General features: G+C 51.9%; 1 protein-coding gene across 3 annotated transcripts in view; it reads right to left on the reverse strand.

The window, feature by feature from the left end:
* Nucleotides 1-533: 533 nt before the first annotated feature.
* The window catches only part of LOC113452065 (waprin-Phi1-like), a 28,572-nt gene continuing 14,275 nt past the window's right edge, over nt 534-14,830 (reverse strand). Inside the window, exons 1-5 of one of the 3 annotated variants that reach the window (XM_087931968.1) lie at nt 13,158-13,332; nt 12,709-12,858; nt 4,090-4,257; nt 1,898-2,050; nt 534-690 (exon numbers count right to left, since the gene is read on the reverse strand). In XM_087931968.1, the coding sequence (XP_087788094.1) occupies nt 1,899-2,050; nt 4,090-4,257; nt 12,709-12,858; nt 13,158-13,260 (573 nt within the window). In that variant the 5' untranslated portion in view covers nt 13,261-13,332 and the 3' untranslated portion in view covers nt 534-690; nt 1,898. Of the gene's footprint in view, nt 691-1,897; nt 2,051-4,089; nt 4,258-12,708; nt 12,859-13,157; nt 13,419-14,830 lie in introns of those variants that run through there. The other 2 variants (XM_026723471.2, XM_087931969.1) reach the window with 2 other exon arrangements.

Here is a 14,830-nt window from a genome sequence, read left to right on the forward strand (position 1 = left end):
GGCATCTGTAGCCTCTACTTGCCCTTCCTTATCAGCTGCCACGCTTGCTTCCATCACAGCTGGAGGCTCCCTGAATCAACCAGAGGGGCCCATCAAACAGCCAGCTTGACTTTTTCCTCTTACATTTGAGACATTTTGAACTACAACCTTCAATTTCAAAAGGGAAAAGTTTGGGGGGGTGGAAGGGATGGCCAGGTGTTGTGAAACAGCCAGACCAGGCTGGAAGGAGAGGCGAAGCGGGGATCTAGTTTGGAGTCTTCGTGCAGCCACAAGAGCCTCTCTGAGTGCCACGAAACCTTATCTGGTGTTTCCAATGGCAGGCAGGCAGTTCACGGAGATTCTTGTATCTCAGGCAGAAGTCAATAGAGTTGCTGACTCTGTTGCGGAGTAGCTCTGGTTGCTTGCCTGACACCAGGGGAAGGTCCCACTTGTCCTCCCTCCCTGGCCAGAGCTAAGCAGAGGAGAGGGCCCTGCTGCCAAAGGGAAGGTTAGCCAAGCAGTTGGCACAAAACCAGAAGACTCGGAGGCTGCTGTGAGAGATGAGAGCTTTACTGAAAAAGAGGGAGGCTTGGAGGGTCTCCAGCGTAGAGGCCTGGGTGGGCCTGGGCAGGAAGGAGGTCACGGGTATCACGGCCATTTCTTCAGAGTCCAGTCCTGTGAATGCATCGGATTCCCCAGCCTGAGCTGTATCTGCAGAACAAAGGAGAAATAAAGCCTTAGTAAGGCCCCACCTAGAGTCCTGCATCCAGTTTTGGTCACCACAATGTAAAAAAAGAGGTTGAGACTCTGGAAAGAGGGCAGAGAAGAGCAACCAGGAGGATGAGGGGACTGGAGACTAAGGCATATGAAGAACAGTTGCAGGAACTGGGCCTGGCCGGTCTAGTGAAGAGAAGGACCAGGGGAGACAGGATAGCTGTGTTCCAATATTTGAAGGGCTGCCCCAGAGAGGAGAAGGGGGTCAAGCTATTTTCCAAAGCACCAGAAGGCAGGACAAGAAACAACGGATGGAAACTCATCAAGTAGAGAAACCACCTGAAATTAAGGAGAAATTTCATAATTAACCAGTGGAAGAGCTTATCTCCAGAAGTCATGGGCGCTCCATCGCTGGAGGTTTTAAAGAAGAGACTGGACAGTCCTGTAATGGTATAGGTATAGGGTCTCCTGCTGTAGAAGGGGGCTGGACTAGAAGACCTCTAAGGTCCTTTCCAACCTTGTTATTCTATTAATTCTGAGACTCTCTTTTTTCTTGCCTTGCCTTCAGGTGCTTTGGAAAATAAGTTAACCCCTTCTTCTTTGTGGCAGCCTCTCAAATACTCGAATACTTCTATCACGACACTCCTAATCTTTCTTTTCTCCAGATGGTCTCCTTTCCTGGACCTCTTTTTCCTTGTGGGGGTTTCCTTCTGTCTGAACCAGTGGTTGGATTCAAATTTTTTTTTACTACTGGTTCTGTGGGTGTGGCTTGGTGGGCGTGGCAGAAGGATACAAAATCCCCATTCCTTCCTCACCCCGCTAACCTGCTTTCCAGCTCCGTTCTCCTGTGCAGGGCAACCAAAGGAGACCCAGCCCATCAGCTGGGACTCAATGGGAGGCAGAGAAGAGGTGGGGTTGGCGGGGCCAGTCAGAGGTGGGATTTGCCAGTTCTCCAAACGACTCAAACTTTCCACTACCGGTTCTCCAGAACCGGTCAGAACTGGCTGAATTCACCACCTCTGCTCTGTACTCCATCTTGCACCTTGGTGGTGGGTCCAGGCTCTGGGTTGGTGTCCCTCCCCTGTCTGGGGAGAGGGGCTTCTGCTGAGCCAGGGAGGGCTTTTTCTTGCTCTCTGGCAAAGGGGCCCTTTGCACCCCAAGACATCCCCCTTCCGTGGGTGTCCCATGAACCGAAGATGCTCACCTCAGGCTTTGGGCGTTGAACAAGACATGAACCCGCAGCCATTTTTGCAGCACTTCTTGATGTTTGGACAGTTCGAATCTGATTGACACGTGGTTCTGCAAATACCCAGAGGTGGGATGGGCATGTCCACATCTGGGCAGGACCCGGCTTTCTCTGCCAAGAGAGAAGAGCAAGGTGTGAGTTGGGAAGTCCTTGCTGGGGGTGTGGGGGGAACATCACAGAAACCAGAGGGAGCCTGCAAAAGTCCTGGGGAGAGTATCTATCGGTCCTGCTCTAGGGGGGATTTGCTGCTTGTAGGCACAGCCTGGGGGGTGGGGTCCCGAACCAGGGGTGGGCTTCACGTTTTTTAGCAAGGGGCTCTCTGCCCTAATGACTGGCTGGGTGGGTATGGCAAGGTGGTCCTATGATCAGGTGGTCCTGTGATCAGGTGGTCATGTGATCAGGTGGTCATGTGGCTGGCTGGGTGTGGCCAACTCGACCGCTTCTTTGCCCTAATAACCTAAAAAAAGATAATGTACCCAAATGTTGTTTATTATTTTGTGCGTTTAATACTTAAATCAAAGACCGGGTGAAAGCAGGCTCAACAGCAGTGACTGTGAGAGGGATCTTGGGAGTCTTAGTGGAGTTTCTGGGGAGTTAGCGGATTCTTATTATTTGGGAATGAATCCCCTCGGAGGCTTGTGGCTGTGCTATCTGATTTTCTCAATGTTTCTCCCTCATAAGCGCTGAGTGGATTGTTTATCTAGCTTGCCTCACTATTACCAGGTGTGAAATGCTTTGGCTGAATGCCCAGAAGTTCAATTAAGCCTATTAAGAGCTTTCCCTCGCTGCTTGTCTTTCTGAGTTATTGGGGGCTCTCTGAGCCCTGCAGAGTCTTAGCTAGGGGCTCTCCTGAGCCCCTGTGAGCCCCCCCCCAGCTGCCCACCCCTGTCTTGAACCCACTGTTTCGAGAGAAGCCCTGGAGTGTCCTTCGAAGTCCCAGCCAGGAAGAACCAGGAGCCTCTTCATTGGAACGGTCTTCACAAAGCACGGCAGGAGCTGCAAGAGCAGAACCGCCCAGAGGGATTCCTAGCTGCCCCCACCCACATTTTGACACTGCAAGAAGCACATTTGGGGCCTGACCCCCAGCTCATCCACACCGGCTCTCTGCAGCTGCTATTTTGTTGTGTACTCCAGAGGCTGAGAAATCATGCGGTCTGGCCCTAGTCTAGGCACTGGGTATACTGTGCCTTGAACAGCCCCCAATTCCCCACCCCCACAAATTGTTTAACAGTGAGACTGGGGGCAACTTGGTGATTTCTTACCATTCTGGCAAGAAGGCTGCCTGGACTCAAGGCGGCCCAGCCTGCTTCAAGCTCTGCAGCAGAAATTCCAGGCCTCGTCTGCAATTCTGGACAATGTCCAGATTGGGGGGAGGGGCCCCCTTAAACAACCGGCTCTGAGCCATGTAGAGTTTTCAAACCTTGTTAGTTTCAGCTGGACAGGCGCCGGAAACCAAAACAGAACCCCCAGCACAAGCAGCTGCTGGCATCCTCAGGGTGCCCTGCAAACAGCTGCCTGTTGCACAACGCCAGATAGGCTTCAGGAGGCACCTCGTATGGGCAGAAGCAAGAACAGAAGCAAGACGTGAAGGGGTGGAGAAGCGTCACCCAATCTGGGCTGCTCGGAGGGGTCTACTTGCCGCAGCCAACTCCCTGTGGCCGTTTTGTCGTGCTCAGCTCCGGATGGACATTTCACCACGGCCAACTCACCACGGGACAATCCACGTGGGATCACTCAATGTGATAAACGTTTCCCCACCCCTGTTTCTTCTACGTTATTTCCCTTTGGGGGACATTTATCGTGTGGAGTTATCCTGCATGGAATTCTCCCATGGCAAGTTGTCCTGTGGGGAGAGTTGGCCGCACTGAGATAGCCGCGGCCCGATTGCCACACTGGTTTGGCCATGGTGAGACGGCCCCAGTGAATTTTCCCACCTCAGGAAGGGACACGGCTGATGCACTATGGCACGTGTGTCCCAGGTGACACGACGCCACGCCTCGGGATGAGCATTCATGACCCCCAACAACTGTCCTTGAAGGCATGCCCTCTTCTCGCGTGGTTTTCGGAGGCTGTTGGAGAAGAAGGCAGAGTGCCCACCAGAAGCCGCAGGAGGGAGCGCCGTGCCCTCTGTGGCCTCTGGAGCCACTCACCTTTCATCCGCTTGGCTAATTTCATCATCTCTATCCTCTCTAGCAGTTTTAACGTGTTGCAGCTCTTATAGAAAAGCTGTTTTCGAAGCAGGTCCAGTAAGGTAAACCGCGTTCCACCTGGAGTGGGCACGGATGGGCTGCAAGGGTCTTTCACAGAAATAACAGCGCCTGAAGGGAAGTGGCACACAGCAGACCCTGAGGCTCACAGACACAATAGGGCTGTATTTAAATAAAGATAAATACATGAATACAGGTAGCCTTCGGCTTACGACTGCAGCTGAGCCCAACATTTCTGCTGCTAAGCGGGACGTTTGTTAAGTGAACTTTGCCCCGCGTTGCAATCTTTCCTGACGCGGTTATTAAAGTGAATCACTGCAGTTATTCAGTTAGTAATACCGTTGTTAAGTGAGTGCGGCTTCCCCCTTGACTTTGCTTGTCAGAAGGTTTCAACGGTTGATCACATAACACCCTGCCCCTTCCCCACGGACAGTACAACTGTCATAAGTATGAGTCAGTTGCCAAGTGCCTGAATTTTGATCATGTGACCATGGCGGTGCAGCAGTGGCCACAAGGGTGAAAAAGGACAAAAAGTACGTCACTTTTTCAGCACCGTTGAAACTTTGAATGGTCATTAAATGAATTCCTGTAAGTTGAGGACTACCTGTATGTAAAAACATATGTTTCCCTTGTATGTGTGTGTGTGTGTGTCTGCATAGGCATAGGTGTGTCAAGTTAGGCATTTTTCAATTTTTTTTTTTGATACATTGAGCCCAAAAGGTTCTTCATCATTTCAGCAGACTTACTTATACCAAAGATCTCCTTGCCTTCGTGTCACCAGCTCTCCTGATTCGGCTGTACCGGCCCCCCAGATTAATTGGACCCCTTTCCATCAGGGTGTGGCCTTGATATGGGAGGGACACCTCAGTGGTCCCCACCGGTGGTGGTGGGGGCAGCAGGTCCGCCCCGATCTCATAAGACTTCTTGAGTGGCTTTGTAACTGTTGCTCGTGGGATTGTCAAGACTGAAAAATGCTTCCGCTTCTTGTGACCATCATTGCTTTTCAAGTTTCCAAAGATCTTGGGGCAAAGGAAGGGCGCGACGGGATGCGGAGGCTACAATCTCCAACCGTGAGAGCCAAGGACGCTTCTGGAGGTGTCTGCCAAGACGTGGACTGTTATCAAAACAACAGGCCCCATTCCTAACTGGACAATGGGACCGATTCCCTGGGAGGAGGGGGTGAAACTTACGTTTAGCTTTGCAGGGTTGCGCGAGAAAATTTAGAGTCGGCTTTGCTTTCTTCCGTGTCGGAATGATGTACTTTGAGTTCCTGAATATACCTGCTTTTATTGGATCTATTAGTCGGACAGTTGACAGGCATCCTCCTTGTTGGGTTGGGGGGCCCTGCGTGAGAGCAGTTCCCCTCCTTCTTCTGTGAATGTCTCCATTTGAGGGTTGTGGGTGAGGAGAGATTGGCCCAATGGGCTCTCCCTTGGAAGATTATCATCCTCTCCCTCATTCGTTTTTAACACGATATGGAAACTCTCGAAGATGTCAGTCTTTGGTTCAGAGGGACACGTCATCAACAGATGCTGAGGGTACCCAACGGTGCCTCACACCTCAGGCAGCACCAGTAACATCTGGAGTCTGGGATTGAAGGCTGTGCAGGTCTCAATGGAAAGAGATGGGCTGAATTCAAGCAGGACACAGTTGCTATTTGCTCATCCAGGCCCACCACACTGTCCGTTATCATTCAGGGGTGAGAATGGATCTCCTGGGACCTCCTTCTCCAAAGAACTCATAGAAGATGCCGGAGAAGGGCCAACCACATCTCAGCCCCTGCATGAAGAAACATCTCCATTCTAGAAGAACACTGAGGCTTCTGCCCCTTCCCAGGACTTCCAAAGGGCCACCGGGGAAGATTTTCGAGAGTCTTGTCCTTTGCTTGCTGGAATACAAGCAGGGCCTGGCATCCAAAGGCAAAACTGCTCTGGCACGATATAAGGACCGTGACGTAGAATATCCTGATATGCTCAGGAACATTGCTGTCTACACAGAAGAAGCTACAGGACCAAAGGAAGTTGACTTGCCCTGAGAAGCCGAGTCCTCAGTCATCTCCCTACAAGCTGAGACATCTTCAAGGGATCATCCCCCATCTCGGTGGCTGGATTTGGTTAGCTCCTCTTGGGAGGTAGGAAAAAGGACAGATTGAAACAGGGTCGGAGTCAAGAGAGGAACCAGCCTGGAATCCTTACGCTTCCATAAATGATCCAAGTCAAACCCTTCTCGAATTCTGTTGATTCTAATCTGGTGCCAGTTTAGTGCTGACCTTTAGATGATTAGATTCACGTAGTGAGGAATACGTCAGCTTCACGGGAACTTAACCGGGGGGGCCCTGATTCTTGGCACCTGACAGGGGATGAGCTATATTCGTCACCTTTGCTCCTTGAGCAAGAAGCCCAAACCGTGGATGGTTTTCTTCCTAGCCAACTTCCTAGAAGGACTCAAGGGTTGCCGCTGGAAGAGGAGACCCGCCACTCCCCACCCCACTCCTGGCACTACCGTCATCCTGCCAGGCTCCTCTGAACCTCCTTCCTCGCCCCCCCCACCAGCCATGTTCCCCCCCCCCTTGTTCTTCTCATGGTAAGGAATGCAGATGAAAGCAGACCGGAGGACCCCGCCCAGGAAAAACACACGCCCGGAGACAATCCAGTAGCTCCGTTGCCCTCCGCTCAGCTCTGAGTCAGCTGGGAAAGGATGGCAGGTGTGCTTTTTTTGGGGTGGGGGGCAGGGGAAGTCCTCTCCGTGTGCCAGAGGAAGCACACAGTGTCCCAGGAAGAGCCTCGCAATTCTGCAAAGAAGAGAGAATTAGCCCAATTCCAGAGAAGCCTCCAACCTTGGAGGAAGCAGCTCCTGGGCCACCCACACCCCTAATGCCAAGCTAGGTCGGTGGAGAAGCAGCTCCAGGATGGGAAGGAGGCTGGGGGAAGAGAATTGGGTGGGGCAGAGGGGGAATCTTGGGGAAAAGAAGAAGAGTGTGGGGTAAAGCTCAGCAACATATGGAAGTATATATATAGATATCACTTCTGGGTTGGGGTACAGCAACGGCTGGAACATCGGGAGCTGGGAAAGTAGCCCAAGACTATTATTTAGCTCAAATTAGATTCAGAAAATACCATGAATGGAAATCAATGCGAGAGAGTCCGGTTGGCTCGGGGCCATGGAGAGCAACCTGGTGCTCAGCACAGGATCCCAAATCAAAGGATCCCAGACAGGGGACTTGCAGAGCACCGTCCAAACACACAAGGAGGCAACAACACAATCAGAGTTCTGCCTGTTTTTAAAGTTGTGCATTCATTGCAGGTAAAAAAAACTTCACACAGACACACAGACAACCACAAACAAACACATGCATGCACATGTACACACGCACACACACACACACACAGGAAAAATGGGCCCTAGACAACAACATGAAACTTAATGTGGAGATATGCAAGATTTTACACCTAGGCAGGAAAAGCCAAAGGTATCAGATTAGGCGAAATCCGGCTCAAAGACCAGGAACTGTGAGAAGGACCTTGGAGTCCTAGTGGACGATCCCTTAAACATGAGCCAGCCATGTGTGGGAGCAGCCAGAAAAGCTAACACAATCCTGGGTTGTATATAAACAGAGGCGTCGAATCAAAATCGCGTAAAGTCTTAGTACTGCTTCCTAAAGCCTTAGTAAAGCCACACCTAGAATACTGTATCCAGTTTTGGTCACTGCATTACAAAAAAAGATGTTGAGACGTTGGAAAAGATGCAAAGAACAGCCGCCGAGGGGATTAAAGGCCTGGAGACTAAAACACACGAAAAAGAGTTGCAGGGTTTGGGTCTGGCCAGTCTAGAGGAAAGAAGGAGGAAGGGGGACATGATAGCAGCCTGCCAGGATTTGACCGGCTGCCAAAAAGAAACCAACTTATTTTCCAAAGCACCAGGAGGTAAGAAAAGAAACAAAAGTTGGAAACTAATCAAAGAGAGAAGCAACCTAAAACCATGATGGCGAACCTGTGGCATACGTGCCGGAAGTGGCGCTATAGAGCCATCTCTGCTGGCACGCAAGCCATCGCCTTGGATCAGGACCACTGTGCATGCGTGAACGCCTCCCACCAGCCAGCTGATCATCAGGTATCTGCCGTGCATGCGCGAGGGGTGGGGAGCACACCGGACATGCATGTGCATGCACAGAGGCACGCAGTGCACACAGGAGCAGGGATGGGATTCAATTTTTTTAACGACTGGTTCTGTGGGCGTGTCTTAGGTGGTGGGCATGGCTTGGTGGTCCTGTGACTGGCTGGGTGTGGCCAACTCAACATCACTCCCATCGAGGCATGCATCTCCTCGCCTGGCCTCTCATGACGGTGGGGATGCTGCAACAGTCGTAAGTGTGAAAAAGGGTCATAAGTCACTTTTTTCAGTGCCATTGTAACTTTGAATGGTCACTCCACACAAGCAAAGTACCAGCAAAGGAGGGGAAAAAAACCCCAGAGAAATTCCTGAGACAGGAAGTCTAGTCCTGCCAAGAATGTAATCAGGGTTAACGGAGAGGCAGTTTCTGTAAGCAACACCAGAATGTTTCCTTCCTGCCTCCCTTACAGGATTAGCCCAGTAATTTCTTCTAACAACCGGTTCTCCGAACTGCTTAGAAGGTTAACAACTGGTTCTAGCGAATAGGTGCGAACTGGTAGAATCCCACCCCGGTGCAAGGGGTGTCGAGCACGCATGAACAGGGGGTACGGGGGTTACGTGCGCATTGCATTATGCACGCAATGACGAAAAGGTTAGCTCTTACTGACCTAGAATTCAGGAGAAGCTTCCGAACAGTGAGGACAATCTATCTGTGGAATTCCCGGCCTTCAGACGTTGTGGCTAGGCTCCAACACTGTTGTTTTTTTTTTTTTGTAAGAAAAGACTGGACAGCCATCTATCTGGGATGGTCTAGGGCAGGGGTGTCCAACCTTGGCAACTTTAAGGTGTGTGGACTTCAACTCCCAGAATTCCCCAGCCAGCCGAGCTTACTCTCTTGCAGTCCCTTCCTCGGCAATCTCTTTCCACTTTAAGAGGTGAAGAGAGAGAGAGAAAAAAGCAGGCCTAGCTGGCTAGAGAATTCTGGGAGTTGAAGTCCACACACCTTAAAGTTGCCAAGTTTGGGCACCCCTGGTCTAGGGTTTCCTCCTTGAGCAAGGGGTTGGACTAGATCAGCAGTCGCCAACCGGTGGACCACGGCGCACTGGTGGGCCTTGAGAAAATTTTGGTGGGCCGCAGAGAAAGCTCACCCCAAGAGCCCCCCCCCAAAAAGCAATTAATCCAGGCTGCGCAGAACCACAAGGCTGCACCATCCACATGGCCTGCGGGAACCCTCCCCATCCGCTCACTCCTTACCCAGCAAACTTGCCTGCTAAAAATGTTATTTTTCCTTTTTCCAACCATCATCTGTTCTGCCGTGCCGGGAGATTTAGATTAGCTAGGAAGCAGGAAATGGTTGGATTTTTTGCTTTCTAGCTAGTCTTTAGATCTTCGGCTCTGCTTCCCTTAGGACTGAAGGTTTTCTTGCAAGCAAATTCAGTGCAGACTCACGGCAAGCAAAATTGAGAGACTGAGCTAGCCGATGGCAGATAGATAGATCACTGAATGATTCTGTGAGCAACTCAATCTGGCTGCTTTGTCTGATTTTGGGTAAAAATTGTTTTTTTTAAATAAAAAATTCAATATTTACATACATGGCGTGTTGTGAGTTAATTTTGTGAGTTTGCTGGCAAATTTTATGTGACAGACTGAGCTAGCTGATGGCAGATAGGTAGATCTCTGAATGAATCTGTGATTCTGTGAGCAACTCAATCTGCCTGCCTGCTTGGCCTGATCTTGGGTAAAAGTTGCTCTTTTTTAATAAAAAAAAAATCAATATTTATATAAATATTTATAATATTTACATACAAGCCGTGCCCAACCAAGCCACACCCACAAATTAGGCCACACCCACAGAACCGGCTAGTGGTCCCTGGGATTTAAAATTATGAGTTTGGGGGTCCCTGAGGTCCAAAAGGTTGGCGACCCCTGGACTAGATGACCTCCAAGGTCCCTTTCAGTTGGCAAGGAGCCAGCACAGTTTCACCGTTGCCAGGAAGTCTGTCTGGGGAAAGGGGAGGGTGTGTCCTATAGCAGGGCACCTGACCAGCAGCTGAGGACCATGAAGGTTTCACAACCGCTCTCCCCGAGTAAGAAGGGTCCAGTTGGTCAGCAGAACCTGGTCATTTCCAGCAGGGGGCCTGCTCCTCCGCCTGGGATCGACACATGGGCGGCAGGGCCCTCTGGCCTCACCCACGTGCCCAGTGGCAGATTAAAACTCACTGGTGCCCTAAGCACTGACAAATCTTGGTGCCCTCCCTGCTCTGTACATATTGACGTTTAATGGTTCATACACCGCTGTGCACGCCCCCTACAGGAGCTGCCTGGGAGATGCTCCTGCCAGCCCATCTCCCTCCCTCTACAGCGGGTGAGTTGGAGGGCAAAGCTTCCTTTGTGTAAAGAGGTGGGGAATTCTCAGATGTCACCATTGCCAGAAAGCAGGATAAACATGCAGAAAATAGCTAAATATCTTTAATGTTCATTGGGAAGCAGCCAACGGTGGTTATAAGATTGAGGGCTGTATCACCGTTCTAAAGAACGAATGGTGCTTGATTTACAATCGTCCATTCATTAACTGTTTGAAGTCAGGGTGATGCTGAATGAGGCTTACAACTGGGTCGCTGGAATTCCCCTCCTAACTGGCACCTCTTGCGTGCCCTTGCTTTGCAATGAAATTGCTTAGCGATGGACATTTTGCTCCCAATTCCAGAATAAGGACTGTCTGTAACTAAATAACTAAATAACAACTAACCAATAAAACACTGATGATGTTACCTAGTTGGGTCATGAAAATAAACAAGCTCAGAGAACTCCAGGATCCCACAATCCTCCTCTTCCTCCTCCTTTCTACAAACCACACTCTATCACTGATTATGTTCCCTAGTTGGGTCATGAAACATCTGCCAGAAAACCACAAAGCTCAGAGAGAACCAAGGACCCTCTAGTCCTCCTCCTCCTGCTGCTGCTTTCCTCCTCCCCCTCCTCCTCCTCCTCCTCCTCCTCCTCCTCCTCCTCTTCCTCCTCCTTCTCTCTGCAAATCCCACTCCCTTCTACAACTGATGATGTTCCCTAGTTGGGTCATGAAATGTCTGCAAGAAAACCACAAAGCTCAGAGAGAACCAAGGACCCTCTAGTCTCCTCCTCCTCCTCCTCCTCCTCCTCCTCCTCCTCCTCCTCCTCCTCCTCCTCCTCCTCCTCCTCCTCCTCCTCCTCCTCCTCCTTCTCTCTGCAAATCCCACTCCCTTCTACAACTGATGATGTTCCCTAGTTGGGTCATGAAATGTCTGCAAGAAAACCACAAAGCTCAGAGAGAACCAAGGACCCTCTAGTCCTCCTCCTCCTCCTCCTCCTCCTCCTCCTCCTCCCTCCTCCTCCTCCTCCTCCTCCTCCTCCTCCTCCTCCTCCTCCTCCTCCTTTCCACCTCCTCTTCCTCCTCCTCCTCTTCCTCCTCCTTCTCTCTGCAAATCCCACTCCCTTCTAGCACTGATGAAGTTCCCTATTTGGGTCATGAAACATCCTCAAGAAAACCACCAAGCTCAGAGAGCATCAAGTCCTCCTCCTCTGCCTTTCCACAAACCCCGCTCCCTTCTAGCACTGATGATGTTCCCTAGTTGGGTCGTGAAACGTCTGCAAGAAAACCATCAAGCTCAGAGAGCACCCGGGACCCCTCATAACAACAACTAAACTGAGGTCAGTTATTGAAAGCCTTAGAAGTTATCCATATGGTAGCTGGGACAGTTTCCTCCCCCCCTTTCATGGCGTGCCAGTTCTGCCACCCACAACGAGTCCTGCCCTAGAGAACGTCCCCTCCCCCACACTCAGTTATGCAAAAGCCCATCAAGCACAAATCTGTTCCCTTCTCTTGACCCCTCCAGCCCCAAATCTTTGTTTCAAGGGATAAGATCTTCAAGGGATCCAGATGGTCCCTTCTGATCCTCTCTTTCTCGATTGAGCACAGTGGAGCCGCTCAGAGCCAGCTGCTCAGGAGAAGCTCCGGGAACAGCAGGCGGCTCCACCCATGGACCTTCCACTTGGCCAATCTTTGGAAAAGGTCTTCGGGAGCAGGTGCTGCCCAGAAGGCCTTGGAGACCGACCGATTCAAGAGATCAAGAGCTCCTGGACCCCATGATGGCAGCCGGCAAACCCAGCCTCTTGGAGGTGACACTAAGGGCCGAAAGGCAAGGGGAGAAGTGGTCCCATGAGCCACAGCATCCCCCTGGGGCTCTGCTAAAGGGGTTTCAGTGCCAGACTCCCTGCAGTCCCTGCGGTGGTGTTTTTCTATGCTCCCGAGCAAGTGTGTGTGTGTGTGTGTGTGTGTGTGTGTGTGTCTTAACCCCTTGCACAAATTCTGGCCAATTGCTACCCTGTGATTCAGCGTTTTGGGCAAAGGCAGAAGAGGGCTGATTTTGACCAGCTGAAGAGCAGCTGGAACCGTCAAGAGCCGCCTGGGAATACCGTCTGGGATCCGGCAGGAAGTCCCACATCCTGTCCGGCAGCACTTCTGGTTCCCCTCGCAGCGGGCATCAGATTGGCACTCCTCCGTGCAGTTCCCATCGGGCCTCTCCAGTTCTGCCTGGGGACAGACGCCAGCTTTCTCTGCAGCCTCTGGAAGAGAGGTTGAGCCGTGGGTGCCACCTGGTGACGGAGCTCCCTTGCCAGGGATGGTGGGCATTTCTCCCCCCCCCGCTCCACTGCTGCCACCCAGATGCCCCCAGAAGAGGGGCTAGAGCGGGAGAGGGTCCTCGGTCCACCCAGGTGCCCCATGGAATCTCCCCCCAGCCCACCCTCCCATCCCTGGAGGAGGCAGGCCTGTGCCGAGACTACTCGGGGGACAGGGGGCAGAGAAGGAGGCCTCCTTCTTTCTTCTCCTGGGGAGGCTGGGCAGGGCCGGCCCTTCCACCCACCTGTAGTGTTCTGTCCGGCCACGCCAGGCTCCTGAGCACAGGCCATGAGGAGACCCACCAGGGAGAAGAGGAGGAGCGGGCAGCTGCCTCTCCTGGGTGTCATGGTGGCTGTGACCAAAGGAAGCTGTGGGATCCGGCCTGCCTCAGGCCAAGCTTTAAGCTCTCCCAGGTGTGGCTGGCAGAGGGGGAGGGTGGAGGGAGGGGAGGGAAAAGACGGCACCCGGGTGAGCAAGCAGCTCTCGGCTCTTGTGCAATTGCAAGGAATCAGGTGTCACAGCTGGTTCTCCCTCCCTCCCCCCCCCACCCCATGCAAAAACCAGGAAGCTGCCAGTTCTGAACGCAAGCTGGAACTGACCGGTCGACCAAGCAGGTGATTCAGACGTGCCAGGAGAGTTCGCTCCACCTGCTGGGCATCAGCTCTCGGATTCCTCAGCCTTGGTGGATCCTGCAGCCTCCCGGCATGGGCCGTGCTCAGCCTGCCTGGGGCTTTCCAGAGGAGAAGCAGGAGCCCGGTCAATGCCTGGGGTGGCTCCGGGCCCTGAAGTGATGCAACTGGGCAGAGCCTTTGGCCACATCACAGCTCCAAGGAGTTTCCCATGCGTTGGGGCTGCTGGCTGCTGGCAATGGGTGCTGGTGGCTTCCTGTAAGGAGCTCTTGGGTAGGGCACCTCAGAGAGGCTGGTGAGATAGCAGGAAAAATGGGCCAGGTGCAGCGGTGGGATTCAAATGTTGTAACAACCGGTTCTGTGGGCGTGGCTTAGGTGGTGGGCGTGGCTTGGTGGTCATGTTATTGGCTGGGTGTGGCCCACTCAATATCACTCACATCGAGGCACGCATCTCCTCGCCTGGCCTCTCGTGACCGTGGGGATGCTGCAACAGTCGTAAGTGTGAAAAACGGTCAAAAGTCACTTTTTTCAGTGCCATTGTAACTTTGTGAATGGTCACTCCACACAAGCAAAGTACCAGCAAAGGAGGGGGAAGAAAACCCCAGAGAAATTCCTGAGACAGGAAGTCTAGTCCTGCCAAGAATGTAATAAGAATTAATGGAGAGGCAGTTTCTGTAAGCAACCCCAGAATGTTTCCTTCCTGCCTTCCTTACAGGATTAGCCCAGTAATTTCTTCTAACAACTGGTTCTCCGAACTGCTTAGAATGTTAACAACTGGTTCTAGCGAATAGGTGCGAACTGGTAGAATCCCACCCCTGGCCAGGAGGATGAAAGGCTGCTCTTGGTGTCCGAACAATGGAGAAGGTGCTCAAGGGGTCAAGTGAAATATTGGGCTGGACCTAAAAGGTGGGAGGACGTGTGTATGGACCTCTCATTTTACAGGAAAGGCTTAAGAAGACCTTGGGTGATGAACATGTCATGCCAGCAGAGAGTGGAGAACATCTTCACTCCGTCCTATCTTGACACTCTCTGGTTCAGCAAGGAGTCCACAGTGTAGAACATTTGGGCTTGGAATGACCACGGTGATCTTCCTGCGCTTCAGACTCCAGGACAAGAAGGATGCTGGGCTCACGTTTGCTGGTGGACTTTCCAGAAGCCTCTGGAGATACAAGGAGGAACACAGAAAGGGAATGACTCAGTGCAGGAAAGGAGCTTTGGGCTGGATTCAACCACAGGTACCATAAATGGATTTGGGCCAACTTCTCGGTTTGCATCCAGAAATCGATGC

Source organism: Pseudonaja textilis, chromosome 3 (assembly GCF_049901715.1).
Source record: "Pseudonaja textilis isolate UNSWEBS1 chromosome 3, rPseTex1.2, whole genome shotgun sequence".
NCBI lineage: Eukaryota > Metazoa > Chordata > Lepidosauria > Squamata > Elapidae > Pseudonaja > Pseudonaja textilis.